General features: G+C 41.2%; 1 protein-coding gene across 6 annotated transcripts; it reads left to right on the top strand.

Annotated features, from left to right (window-relative positions):
* The first annotated feature begins 154 nt into the window (after positions 1-154).
* Positions 155-15101, top strand: Unc-115a (Uncoordinated 115a). Of its 6 annotated transcripts, none has more exons than XM_017149552.3 (11): positions 155-655; positions 7883-8193; positions 8725-9396; positions 10174-10230; positions 10383-10936; positions 11008-11181; positions 12298-12437; positions 13000-13106; positions 13282-13348; positions 13988-14229; positions 14288-15101. In XM_017149552.3, exons 1-11 carry the CDS (start codon positions 652-654, stop codon positions 14399-14401), a joined length of 2442 nt encoding a protein of 813 aa, XP_017005041.2. In that variant the 5' UTR covers positions 155-651; the 3' UTR covers positions 14402-15101. The 6 variants fall into 6 exon arrangements, with proteins under 6 accessions (XP_017005041.2, XP_017005037.2, XP_017005038.2 ...); XM_017149548.3 differs by lacking the exon at positions 155-655 and adding an exon at positions 7566-7720; XM_017149549.3 differs by lacking the exons at positions 155-655; positions 13000-13106 and adding exons at positions 7566-7720; positions 12528-12613.
* Positions 15102-15135: the final 34 nt, after the last annotated feature.

Here is a 15135-nt window from a genome sequence, read left to right as displayed (position 1 = left end):
AATATTATCCTTAACGGAAATGTTAAGATACAAATGTAATGTTAAGATTCAAACGCTTCACTTAACATTTTAGTGATGTGAAAACATCGATAGTCGCCATTGAATATCGATGTTTCCATCGATGTTCCTCCACCTCTACGAACCGTATCTCTCAGATACTTAGTCGTTTTTTTGCTGCCGTCGGTTTCGCTGGTGCGGTGCGGTGTTTTTTCTGGTCGCAGCTCCTATTTGAGAATCAGACTTTCAGGCATTTCGAAAAAGGCCACCATTTTCCACTGTGATCTTTGTCGGCGAATTGAATTTGCGAGTCCACGAGCGCAAAACGCACATACGTCATTTGCGAACACACCGAAAGCAATCCAACCACTCAACTCTAGTTCTCCTATCGAAACTCACACGCTCGCACTCCTCTAACAATCGTGCTACGCAGATTGCGAATGCATACGGCGAAAGATACAAATAGAAAAAATCTAAGCAGAAGAAAAATTTTGTTAGTGAAGTGAAGAGGAAGTAGTGGTGACCTGTGCGCGAGTATTTGTGCTTTCCCCGTGCCGTGTGTGTGTGTCTCGTTCTGTGTTCCAGTGTGCGTGAATCCCTCCCCCGTTTTGCAGGCGCAAAAGCGAAGAGAATAGCAGCAAATAGTATCTCGCCATGGGTAAGTTATCTGCCGACACACAGATACTCTCTCTCTCTCGCTGTCTAAGGTGTGTGTTCGTGTGTCTGCGCAAAGTTATCGAAAGGGGGTGGTGGGTGGGTGGGTGGTGCGATAGCAGTATTATGGCATTATCGGCCTTATCGTATCGGGAGTGGTTAAGTGTGGGTGGAAGGGGAAAGGAGCGGGGAGGAGGTAAAGAAGGAATGCGCTCAGGTGCTCTCTCACACACTCTTCCTCATCCTATTTCTATCCCCCTCCCACTGCCGGTGGGCCATCAATCAATAGTGGCCAGCTGAGAGTTGGATCTCCATCTCCTCGCCGCTCTCTTTCGGCCCCCTCGCTCACCAACACCAGCCCGCACTCGCATATGATTGTAGTCCACGTCCACTCCCTATTTTAATTTCTCAGCTGGGATGACGTCAGTGTTGTTGTAAGAACAAGTTTTCGTGTTTGCTTCCACACTGCTTTACTTCTTCATGTTTCGCCCCGAATCGAGGTGATAACGGAGGGGGAGGAGGAGGAGCAAGAAGCTAAAAACCTGACCGAATAAACCTCAAAGTACTTGTGCATGCAACTGCAATTACACACGATACCGTTAGGGTGTCCCGCCGTGAGAGCCGCTCTCGAATAACCTGTAAACCGTTCGATGTGAATGTGAATGGGCTTGACGGTTTTGGATTCGGATTCAGATTCTTACATTTTCTGCCTTCTCTTCTCTTGTCTTCTCCGGTTGCCGTTGCAAAGGGCTTTTATACCGCTATTCGAGACATGTACTTGTATTGTCAATGATTAATTACTCGGCTACTCCGCTACTGGCCCTAATTGAGTTCATGCGGATACACTGGGGGAAAACTTGGGGTAATGGCTTCTGTTTGCGTGGGAAAGAATTCTTAACAGTTATTCGACGAGGAACTCTAGGAATCTTGGTTAATTTGTTGTTCTTTATTGTACCCTACATTTTTCACTTAGTATTGGCGATCAAATTTATCGTTGCATACTTTCTGGCACCTTAGGAAGTTATTTTAAATTATAATTTAATTAGCACAGATTTGATTACTCCTCATTTTTCAAGGTGAATATAATATTTGTAAGGAAATATATTTGTAAAATCTATATTCGTAATATATACAGATCTATTATAACATTTCCCTTGATCTTATGTTGTTTAATCATGTTGTAATCAGCTAAAGATAGGTTTTGGTAATATTTTTTTTATTTATGGATAGGTTACTTTTAACCATATTTTTAAAACGTTGTGGCATTTTCCCGAGTGGACTGTTCATCCCGTCTACGAGTAGCTGCATGCGTGCCTAAAATGCCCAATTGACTTGGACTTGGATGGATGGAGGATGGGGAAGTGGACGTCGATGTGGACCCCATAACGTGCAGTCGCTCCGCGCCGCAAAAGGCTTAACAATAGCCGTATAGCCATCCGAATCTCCATCTCTGGTTAAGGCGGCAACAACTGCTCGACATGAACTCATGACAAGCACATTGACTTCCACTGGGTTTCCTTTTTCGTTCGGCTGTTTCAGTGCCTGTGCCCGTGCTCAAATGAAAACGAAAGGGGTGAACGAGTGTGAGGCCCCCGATCACCAGCCTCCCGCTCATTCATTTAGTGGGATTTTCTCATTTACTTTGTCCGTTGATTTGCTCGTCTCCGTCGTGCATTTCATAGTGTTTCGCTTCGTTTCGTGGCGTTTCCCAGGCGGGGTTATATGGGTCAGAGCACTTGCATAGAAAGTGGCATCTCCTCTTATGTCGTGCTTACCCCTCCCCATTTTCCTTACTTCCCCATTTTCCTAGCCACCCGTTCACTCGCCTAATTGAATGCTATTTTCGTAGATGCAGCGTCATCAGCTGCACTTGTGTGGGGTGCTCTTTTCACTTTTCGTCTAATAAGCATACAGGAAGCACTTTCAAATCGACCGAAGCACCCGAAACTCTAAACTTTGGGTGTACTTTCATCTATATTTGTATGTGCGATGCGTCAGGTAGCACAGCATTAAAAAACACTTGCAAAGCAATCCAAATTTGATGAGTAATGCGTGGAAGAAACAGACGTATCTGTATATATTTATGTATACCAGCGGGCAAGAAATCTTTATTGCACTTGAAATCTTTAGTACAGGTGCAAAACTTAAATTTGTCATGGGATTTCCGAAAAACAATCTTTTCTCATTTCCTGGTAATCATATTTCGTGCTTACCTACTTCATATGGAAATGAAATGTTTGTGTACCTGTAGACTGAACTGCTATTCAAGTGGCCACAACTGTTGATTTGCCTTGCCAAATATACTTTTGTGTATATTATGCTGTTGCTCTTCCAAACTAGAAATGTTTGTGCGTATAAACAGAACCATTCGTGGGTGAAATGTGGGCGTGGAATGCACAAGAGAGCGATGTTTGCTTTCGGCTTTATTTATTGTCTGCCAGCCAGCCAGGCTCGTTTTGGAGTGGCGTTTCACCTGCTTCCGCCTGTCGCCTTGACCTGCATTGTCCTCGACATTATCCTGCTCGAATTCAGTCAAGGATTTGACGCACTTGCTCCGGGTGAACTCGCACAGTGCGCATTGAGTGCATGTCGTGCCAGTGACGAAGGTCGTTTCTCTCTGCTTTATTTCCTTTGCTTTTCTTTGCTTTCCTTTCTTTTCCACTTTTCCAATTCGATTATTCGTGCACGCAGAAAAAAAAATCCTTTCATTGGATGATAAAAAAATGATATATCTTTAAAAAAAAAAAAGATAGCAATTGAGATAGAAATATTTATGATAATATTTTTCAAATTCAAAATAAATACTTTCTAGTTCTAATGATTCAATATAAATAAAGTAAAATCTAGAAATGTTTTGGATTGTTTATTATGATTTTATTATATTTTTGCGTGCATGTTTTTTCCCCATTTAAAGTGCTTTAAGGTTTGTTTCGACTCTTCCCCTTTAAGGTTAGGATCGTTCTGGCTCTTTGGGCGCGGCTGAAAAATTAATTAAAATATTTTCGCTGCCCTGCAGCTTGACCTCTCCACTTCGAATCGATGGGGCCAGTGAGTGAGGGCCTGTTCGAAAAAAAATGCGACTGTAACCTTGGACTTGCCCCCTGGCAGCCGGACGGGTTTTTATACCCTTGCAGAGGGTATTATAATTTTGGTCAGAAGTTTGTAACGCAGTGAAGGAGACGTTTCCGACCCCATAAAGTATATATATTCTTGATCAGGATCAATAGGGGAGTCGATATAGCCATGTCCGTCTGTCCGTCTGTCCGTCTGTCCGTCTGTCCGTCTGTCCGTCTGACCGTCTGTCCGTCTGTCCGTCTGTCCGTCTGTCCGTCTGTCCGTCTGTATGTCTGTTTCAATACCGTTTGCGAGCTCAGTTTAAAAGCTAGCGCCTTGAAACTTTCACAGTCGTCCTAAAACATGTGTACGCAGATCAAGTTTGAAAGCCGACCCGATCGGACGTCTATATCCTATAGCTCCCATAGGAACAATCGGATATAGCTTTCACAAAATGAAGATATTTCGCTCAGTGTAAGAGCTATTGACATGAATCTTTCCAAATCTTATTTTTTTGTGCGTACCTTGATCAGGGTAAAAGCGCGTGCCGATCGGACGTCTATATCTTATAGCTCCCATAGGAACAATAGGGTGAAATCGGTCAAAACTTGACGTTTTTCAGGATATTTCGCGCAAAATATAAGCTATTCCCATGAAACTTTCCAAATCGTATTTTTTTGTGCGTACCTTCATTAGGGTAAACCCGCGTGCCGATCGGGCGTCTATATCCTATAGCTCCCATAGGAACAATAGGGTGAAAAATTTAAAAATTTTATTTTTTTTAATTATAAAATATTTGTTGTTTATTAATTCATGTTGCTAGTCTAGTCAAGTTTTAATTCGTAAAATCTGCAAGGGTATTAAAACTTCGGCTTGCCGAAGTTAGCTTCCGTCCTCGTTTTTCTTTATTATTTTTTAGGTATACTTTCAGACCGAATTTTCGTATTGTTTGTTTGTATTTCAAATTCGAGCGTGCTCCATCGCAGCCCCAACCAGTTTGTTTGCGGCAAATACTCGCGGTCGTAGTCGTACTCGCACATAAACTCCGCAGCTCGTCGATGATGACATCACCATCGTCACTAAAATCGCTCTGCGCAATTACAATAAAATAACACTGAAAACGAGCGCTCAAACTTTTATTGTACTAACTTGTGGACGAGACGATGATGAAGTCGCCGCTTTGCCGGCTCTCTGTTGCATGAAAATGTAATTTTCGCTGGATTTGTTTGCCAATTATCGGCTGGACGCTAAATGCGGGTAAAAAGCGCTGAGAACCCAATAAACAAAACGCCAAAATCAATATGCAAATTGCGGAAAAATGTGTGTGATTGCATAATAAACAAGGCAGTCAGAGAAGGCAGGCAGCGAAACATACATAATGAAATTAATTAAAAGTAGCGAAAAACACACGTACACGAACTTTAAACAAACCGGGGACGGAAGTCCAAGTTGGTGACGAAAGCCCGCTTTCTGCCGAATGTATCTGTAGCTGTAGCTGTAACGAGTATCTGTATCTGTATTTCTGCCATAGCGATCATCCGCGTTTCTGTATCTGTACTATCAGGTCGTCTGTCATTCCAACTGGACCGCTGGCTGTGAAAAATTTCGGTGGCGTCACCGCACAAATAAATATTCATTCTTGAATTTGTGTATATAATATATTCGCTTTATCGCTGTGTAGGTAGTTTGGCAGATTGAGTTTGCAAAGCGATCGTATATATGAAGAAAAGGTATATTGGCTTTAATATCAAAATAAACAGTGGGGTGAACTGATAAAAGGCACTCCCTTGAAATTATATATCATGCATTTCTCTCTTATAAAAATAAAGTTCAATGCACTGTATCCAAGATAAATTCAATAAACAGACCAATGGGTTTTATGTTTCTGTAATTGCAACTTCAATATCGAAATGCAGTAATGAATGAATCCAATCATTTCCTTATAAGGCTATGAGTTCCGATGAGAAAGTAATTGTAGTTCTAACTTGAAATAAAAAATAACTCATTAATAAAATGCTAGTCCCTATATATAAGATAACGGCTGGTACCGTTATTTGCCATACGTCACTATTATAAAACAAGTTAACGGCACCCATAAACCTGAGCCCCAAAGCTTACACAGTGCAACATGGAAAATGTAACCGCAATTCTGATTTCATGGGCGGAAAGAACTCATCGAAATAAGCTAAAACCCATTTGGGTTTCTCTGGCTTAGCTCGCGTTTACCTTTTATAGCGAGTTAAAGTTTTACATACAAAATTTATTTGTAACGGCCATATCTTGTGAACCGATTAAAATTTCACTATCAAGTCTTCAGTGATTATGTAGCTATGAACCCAAGGAACTAAATTGACAAATGACTCTTGCGCACTTAGCACCAAGTGCACCTAGCGCGTTAAAAAACAAATTTGCCTAATTTTTCGATTTTTAACGCGCTAGGTGTACGTCTTCGCAAGAGTCATTTGTCAATTTAGTTCCTTGGGTTCATAGCTACATAATCACTGAAGACTTGATAGTGAAATTTTAATCGGTTCACAAGATATGGCCGTTACAAATAAATTTTGTATGTAAAACTTTAACTCGCTATAAAAGGTAAACGCGAGCTAAGCCAGAGAAGCCCAAATGGGTTTTAGCTTATTTCGATGAGTTCTTTCCGCCCATGAAATCAGAATTGCGGTTACATTTTATAACCCTTAAAATGTTGCACAGTGTTATCAATAATTTCTATTTTGGAAGCAACCCAAATATGAAAAGGCAACAACTGCTGACTGGAAAAACAAAAAATCCCAAAAGGCCTGAAAAAACAACAGAGAGATAGAAAAAGTGTTCAGACAGCGCGCTTTAATGTGGTCGCTCGGTCTTATGTATTTATACAATATATATATATATATACTCTCTTTATGCACTGCAACCGGCTGCTTTTAGCCGATGTGTGGTTGCCTCGTTCTGCCGTCTATTTAATCAACCGCAGACTTCTGCCGCCGACTGCCTCCGGCGGACAAGAAAGCCGCCAGAACAGATCAACACATCAGTCATGGCCAACAATTAGTTTCGATGCGTTCTGCCGTCATGGTTCTGAGTTCGAAGTCCCCCCATATTCCAGATCTTCGCCACGAAAGTCAACAGAACACAACGAACTGACTGTCCCAGACACATAAAAATATTACATATGTGTAAACTAACTTATGATATGTGGTTCCGTTCGAACTAAACATAATTATATGCTGTCTTGTAAGACACAAACTACTCATCTTTTTACAGACCTCTAAACTAACGGATGTGTAATATTTTTTACAAAAAGCCTTTTTCAATTAAAAAGTAGAGAAAACTAATCAGAAAACAAATACCTTGTCAGGTCATTGATCAAACAGGTGATTAGGCTTATAATTATTTACCTACATACATTTGTACCTTTTTACAAATAAACTGGATATAGCGATACAGAAGTGGCTTCCCAGAAATCGCTTTATTTTCAGCGATTCTCGAAAGGTTGCAGTTTTGACCCTCCCCGCATTCTTAGTAAATTTTCATGAATGCAACTCTTGTTATCTTTGTAGCTCAGTGGGGTTCGTTTTTCGCCCCATTCTACCTTGCTGTTTATTTGCAACTTGTTGGGATATTTCCCACACTAAACAAATACCTATGCAAATGTGGAGGTTCCATGTCAGATCTATTTAACCTGTTCCACACTTGTGTACATTAACGAACGGCGAGTATGTGTGCTGGCTTTTTATATAAAGAAAATATCTGCCCTTGGCCTTATCAATGATAAGATTAATTGCTTGCCAGGCGCATGAGTCACACGGGCCTAAGAACGATTTACGGGTATGTCGGGGTGTGTAGAAGAGTTGGCCTGCCACAGACTGTCAATATAATAAGCACACAAGTATGGGGGACGACGAATCTCCGCGACATACGATATATATACTTCTGATACTCATATATCCATGCCGAAACATCCACAAACATAGCAGCACACCTCGCACATTCGGAACGGGGCTTCGAACTGAGCTCGGTAAAAGGGGGCAAGGTTGGGGCATTATCGCATCACATGCATATGACATCAGCGCAACACTGCGTATACGTAATCTGGCGATAGCGCTGATTGAATGAATTGGATTGAAATAGAGACTACTAACCGGTGACTTCCCTTTTTTTTTTGTATCTCCTGTAACAGGTAAACAAAAAATCTACTGTGCGAAATGCACGAAAAAGTGCTCCGGCGAGGTGCTCCGCGTGGCGGACAACCACTTCCACAAGGCCTGCTTCCAGTGCTGCCAGTGCAAGAAGTCCCTGGCCACCGGCGGATTCTTCACAAAGGACAACGCCTACTACTGCATACCGGACTACCAGCGGCTGTACGGCACCAAGTGCGCCAACTGCCAGCAGTACGTGGAGGGCGAGGTGGTCAGCACCATGGGCAAGACCTACCACCAGAAGTGCTTCACCTGCTCCAAGTGCAAGCAGCCCTTCAAGTCGGGTAGTAAGGTGAGTAAAATTCCAAAATTCGAACCACCTAAGAAATATAAGAGCTATGGAGTCTTTCATGCAAAGAAAAAAAAAATGGTAATGGTCAATTTGATATATTTTAAAGATCACGTTATTCATATCTTTTTGATATGAATAAAGATTATGTTAATCCTTTTTTATATTATTTGCTCAAAAAATACTAAATTTGGTATTTTTTATGATATGATAAAATATCATGTTGATATGTTTGAATCTTAAACTTGATATAATTTGATATGATAATTTTTATTGATATGAAATAAGGTAGAAACAACCCTATTTCATATCGGTTATTTTTCTGTGTGAAGACTTCTTTATAGATCTATGGGTATATATTTAGGGCCGTTTTCTCATTCTTAAAACCTTGAAATCGTATGGGAAATCATGGTTTTAACCCTACTTAAAATTTAATAAAAGGACGAGAAAACGGGCCTTACAATCTGGATTGTGGAAACTCGATTATATTTAAATTTACCTATAATCAAACTAATCACCTTTATTTATCCATAGGTCACCAACACCGGAAAGGAGGTGCTCTGCGAGCAGTGCGTCTCGGGGGTTCCGGTGTCGCCCAGTCGCCAGGCGGTCGGAGGAGGCGTCTCCTCGCCTGCGCCGCCGGCGGAGAGTCCCACGCGGGCCACTGCCCACCAGCAGCACGGCGGGGTGATCTCGCACAAGGCGCACCTGAAGGAGGACTACGATCCGAACGACTGTGCCGGCTGCGGGGAGCTGCTGAAGGAGGGCCAGGCCCTGGTGGCGCTGGACAGGCAGTGGCATGTGTCCTGCTTCCGGTGCAAGGCCTGCCAGGCGGTGCTCAACGGCGAGTACATGGGCAAGGACGCGGTGCCGTACTGCGAGAAGTGCTACCAGAAGGGATTCGGGGTGAAGTGCGCCTACTGCAGCCGCTTCATCAGCGGCAAGGTGCTCCAGGCGGGCGACAACCACCACTTCCATCCGACCTGTGCCCGCTGCACCAAGTGCGGCGATCCCTTCGGCGACGGCGAGGAGATGTACCTGCAGGGCAGTGCCATCTGGCATCCGCGATGCGGACCCGGACCCTCCGAGTCGGGCATCATAATAAACGGAGGCGGGGGCAGCACCTCGGTGGCCGGAGGCGCCTCCAACGGCAACTTCACAGACACCGAGTGCGATCGGATGAGCTCGAGTGCCCTTAGCGAGATGGTAGGTAGTCGGATCTCGGATCTTGGATCTCGAATGAGGAGAAAGAAAGCTACACGAGAATCCAACACGATCCCGAATCTAAAGAGGCTGCTGAGCTTGCAACTAATTTGAATGCTGCAAAATTCACAAAAAGCACACACACATTCATTTACCAAAAAATTGAAAAAAAATTCCATTTCTTTTAAGGATGGGTGATATACACTTTTAAATATTTGTATGACCGTTACTCGTAGAGTAAAAGGGTATATTGTATTCGTATGTAACAGGGAGATGGAAGCGTTTCCATAAAGTATATTTATTCTTGATCAGGCCGTCTGTCGTCTGTCCGTCCGTATGAACGCTGAGATCTCGGAAACTACAAAAGCTAGAATGTTGAGATTTTCCACACATATTCTTAAGCTTCTTACGCAGCGCAAGTTTATTTCAGCCGAGCGCCACGCCCCCTCTAATGCCCACAATCGCCCACTAACGCTTTTAAAATGTGTCTGGCGCCCACACCTTTAAAGATTTCCGAAAAGTATACATGCAATTTTGTTGTGTATATTTATACCTATCGAAATGTAGAAAAATTTTTAAATCGGACCATTCATTAAAAAGTTATACGCAATCAAAACAATTGTATATATCTTGTTTAAATCCAAAATATCACCCATCTTAAACTTTTACCCCCAGCACCTTTAAACACACACCATCACAAGCAATTTATGATTTTATAATTTCAGTTATTTGCATTTTAGTTGTTTTGAGCTTGCGTTTTTATTTTTCGTTCGTTTTCAGTACATCCGCTCCAGAACTCCGAGTTTTAATGGTTCACTTTATTCCTCTAGCCGCAAGGTTTGTTTTATGATTTTCTTTTTATGATTTCCCTTCATTTTCTGCCATCGTTTTGAATAAATTACTAAAACTCGAACTAAAAAAAAAACACACGGCACTGCATGCTCTACGATTATGGCTAGCTGCATAATAATGAGATTCACTTTTTACAGCACTATCGCACGGTGAGTCCTGGCCTGATACTGCGGGAGTACGGACGACCCAATGCCGAGGACATCTCGCGCATCTACACCTACAGCTATCTGACGGATGCGCCGCACTATCTGCGCAAGCCGATCGATCCGTATGACAAGACGCCGCTGTCGCCGCACTTCCACCGGCCCTCCTCGTACGCCACCACGGCCAGCAATGCGGGCTCGGTGGCCGGAAGCCGTCCGCCGTCGCGTCCCCACTCGCGGACACGCAGCGCCATGAAGGTTTTGGTCGACGCCATCCGCTCGGAGACGCCGCGGCCCAAGAGTCCCGGCATGAACAACGAGGAGCCCATCGAGCTCTCCCACTATCCGGCTGCCAAGAAGCCGCCGCCGGGCGAGCAGCCCAAGATCGAGCGGGACGACTTCCCCGCTCCGCCGTATCCCTACACGGATCCGGAGCGGCGGCGGCGGTACAGTGATACCTACAAGGGAGTGCCGGCATCGGACGACGAGGAGGAGAATGTGGAGAATGGCAAGCAGAATGGCAAGGTCAAGAATGGCGAGGAGCAGCAGTGAGTGTTGAATGATAGTAAAGATACCTATAATCTTAATTTTAAATAAATCAATCTACCCAACAAAACAGACGCCTTCAACGGGAAGCCGAGCAGCTGGAGAAGCTCAACTCGGGCATCGGTTCGGCGATCGCCAAGGACCTCAAGGAGCACGCCAAGTACAGGAAGTGGAAGCAGAACAACTTGGATCCTCGCAACGCTTCCAGGACGCCTTCTGCTTCCAAGGAGCCGCTGTACAAATTGAGGTAATATATATATAAACTCTGTTTGGGTTTATGTATGTATCAAAATACATACCAAGCTATTATTATTTGCTTTAAATTTAGATTGATAATAGGGATGTCGAAATATTTAAAAATATCGTATCGATGATATTTTTTATTTAAACAAAAAATCAAAATGATATTTGATATATCAGAAAAAAAATATCTATCTATCAGATATTTTTGATATTTTTGTTTTATTATTTTTTTTTTTAATTTTAAGCTGCATAAGCAATAACCACCAAACATTAACCCCCATACGATCTTAAATTATATTTTTATAATTTTTAGTTTATATATTTTAATAAATGAAAGAAAACAATATTTATTTTGGCTTTCTTTTGCTTTTATTTATAATATTAAAGTCAATTATTTCCAGCGCTTTTTTTTTCTTGAATTCTGAATGCTATGCTATGCATTTTCACTTGCCGAAAAATAAATTTTAGCGTCGTTCATCTTTCACATATGTATTTATTCTTGTCCCGATGAAAAGTGAGACCACTTAAAATTATCAAAAAAATGTGAAAAAAAATCGATGATATATGATAATTATTAAAAAAAAATATCACGATAAAAATATTTATTTTTTCGTAAAAAATATCGATATATTGATATTTTGATATATTTTCGACATCCCTAATTGATAAGATTGCAATCACTTAAGATTGATATAATTCAGACGTTCTACTTATTGAGTTTTAAGTTTTTCTTGCATTTTAGAAATTCCAAACGTAAAGAAAATCGTTTGATTAGCTAATTTAGATTCCCATACCAAATTTCTTATTTATTTACGTAATATTGCACTAAATTTAAGGATGCCCTCTTATAAGAACTTTTCGTATACGTACTAATCCCTAACTATCCCTATTTGCTTTAAATTTTGATCGATAAGATTGCAATCACTTAAGATTGATATAACTCAGACGTAGTTTTTCTTGCATTTTAGAATTACCTGACGTAAAGGAAAACTTTTGTTTAGCTTTTTAAGATTCGTATACCAAATTTCATATCTATTTACTAAGTATGGCACAAAATATAAGTATCCCCCCTTATAAGAACTTTTCGTATACGTACTAATTTCTAACTATCCTATTGCAGATACGAATCGCCCATTGGGGCCTCGCCCTCGCGCAATCTGGACCACCAGAAGCCCTTCTACGAGGACGAGATGTTCGATCGATCCACCAGCTACCGTGGCTCGCTTGGCAAATCGCTGGGAAATGCGCCCAGTTACAATGGTAATCCTCTAGCCAGTATAGAATTAAGACCCGTTTTTCAGGCGAGCGTTTCGAAAACCGATATTATATCTAGCCCAATTACGTTTATAGCCATACATTCCTACCGATCGCCGCCCAAGCCCGGATACGGATTCAAAACGACGACTCTGCCCTATATACGCAATGGCTACAGCTCCGTAAGTGCTGCCTGTTGCTTGAAGAACAGATCATATATATAGATCAGATCCTCGGTGCCGGGCTGTCGGTTATGTCTTGTAGTTTAACCACTCGATCCTATATATAGTGTAATCCCAAATAGTTATAACTTGGTCTGTGTTTGTCTTTCTCTCACTCTTAAATGCTGCCACTGGTTACTCACTTGGATGAACTAACAACTGTTTCGCAAATGCCCCAACTGGTTGGTCTGCTGCTTCATTGTGTGTGCCTTAATCCGTAATCCCCATCCCCGATCCGATCCCATCTATGTGTATGCTATTGTTGCCCTGACAAAACCACAAAACTAACACCCATCCACACTAACCCAACTCGAACATCATCAACATCACTTGAACACCAACTACAGTGGTGAGTGCGCTGCGCCATGTGCCCAAACCAGGATACGGCCTGGCTCCACGCTCCCACACATTCAGCTCCACCACATCCGCTGCGGCCACGATGCATGGTGCCACTGTAAGACCGCTTTTGCTGTTGTTGTTATGCCGTAGAGTCCTTTGAGTCCTGATCTTTTGTTTGGGTACCTTTTTTGGTGCCACCTGTAACTTTGCACTGGTTTTTGGTTTATTACTTTGCATGTTTATCATACTACCCCTGAATAGAAACTAATGTTATGATCTCTTTAAAATAGGACTTTTCTTATGGAGGACTGGGCGACAAAACCCACAGCACAGACTTGAGCTGCGGCAAATCGGAGGGTGAGTTGAATACTCTTTTTCAGGGATCGTAGTTCTTATGATTTTTAAAATAAAAATTATAAATTAATAATTATTTTTCAATTTTTATAACAAAAGTTAGAGAATTAGACTTATTTTTAATTTTTATAATAAAATAATAATAATACTTATTTTCAATTTTTATAATAAAAATTGGAGAATAAGACTTATTTTCAATTTTGAAAATAAAAATTGGAGAATAAGACCTATTTTAAATTTTTATTATAAAAAAAAAGGTTTATCACATTTTTCCATTTTTCGAGCCAAACTAATGTTTTCAATTATTATAATAAAAGTTTGAGAATAAGACTTATTTTCAATTTTTATAATAAAATAAGAATAAGGCTTATTTTTAATTTTTATAATAAAAATAAATAATACAAATTAATTAAATATTTTCAATTTTGAAAATAAAAATTGGAGAACAAGACTTATTTTCAATTTTTATTATAAAAAAAAAGGTTTATCACATTTTTCCATTTGCCGAGCCAAACTAAGTATGTGGTACTTTTCCCATATTTTTTTGACGCTGTTTGGGCCTTAAATTTTTTTAAACTCATAACACTTATTTGCAGTCCCTGCTCTTTTTAGCATTATTAATATCCCACTAATATTTTACAGCCTCTGTGGACTCGATCACCGAGGGCGATAGGCGCGCTCTGATGGGCGGCGATCTGCCCGCCTCGAGCACTTACTCAGGAGCCCTCTCCTACCACTATCCGCAGGCCGGACTCATCCGGCGGAGTCTGCCCAACATGGCCCACTCGATGCTGGTGCATGAGCCGGCCAAGATCTATCCCTATCACCTACTGCTAATCACAAACTATCGTCTGCCCTCGGACGTAGATCGCTGCAATCTAGAGGTAAGTTTATATGATGGATTATCCAAGCAGGTCACTAATCTAATCTAATCTTCCCCAGCGTCATCTGTCGGACATCGAGTTCGAGCACATCTTGCAGTGCGCCAGGTCGGAGTTCTACCGGCTTCCCCAGTGGCGACGCAACGAGCTGAAGCGGCGGGTGAAGCTCTTCTAAGGGCTAAGGGGTTTGGGCCGACGGATCCGAGGATAGCTACCCAAGTGGAGGCTGCTTGCGACGAAACCAAAAGAATTCAACTTACCTTAACAGCAGATGGTTATTACAAAAAACAATATAAAATGAAAACGAAACGGGAAACTATGCTAATTTCACAGCCAGTTTTGAAACACGCTTTAAATAGTTGATGCAAGTAAAACCAACTAAACTAAATTTAAATACATAGTTACATTTACAGTGCGGAGCAGCTAGCGGGCCGCTTCTGTTTATTTTTTTAAGAATTAGTTGCGCTAACGCAAAATTGTAACTGAGAACTATATGAAAGGAACAGAAAATCCCAATAAAAACCAAGTGTATACAGATTTAAATTAGTTAAACATTGCATGTCCGGCATGAACGCTTTTTATACACAGTGCGAGAGCAAATTAAACGCAAACATAAACTGGACTTTCTTTTCTAAATTAAACTTTAATTAATAAAAAATGTTAACGGGCTAAAGTACCGAGAAATGCATCAAAGAATGAGAAATTAATGTACCTACAGCAAAATCACACAGCAAAAGGCGAAACGTTAGATGTGTGGCATCAAATTTACGCTAAATCATTATGCAAATTTTATTTATTACTAAATATTTTATTTATTTATTTAAATAGAATATGTCAAAGAATAAACCAGAGATAATAAAACAGGACAAAAGCAGTGTCAACGGGTTTACAATTATTCAAACATTTCGA

This window comes from Drosophila takahashii, chromosome 3R (genome assembly GCF_030179915.1).
Source record: "Drosophila takahashii strain IR98-3 E-12201 chromosome 3R, DtakHiC1v2, whole genome shotgun sequence".
NCBI lineage: Eukaryota > Metazoa > Arthropoda > Insecta > Diptera > Drosophilidae > Drosophila > Drosophila takahashii.
Note: the sequence above shows the minus strand (reverse complement) of the source record. Positions and strands in the feature narration are given on the sequence as shown.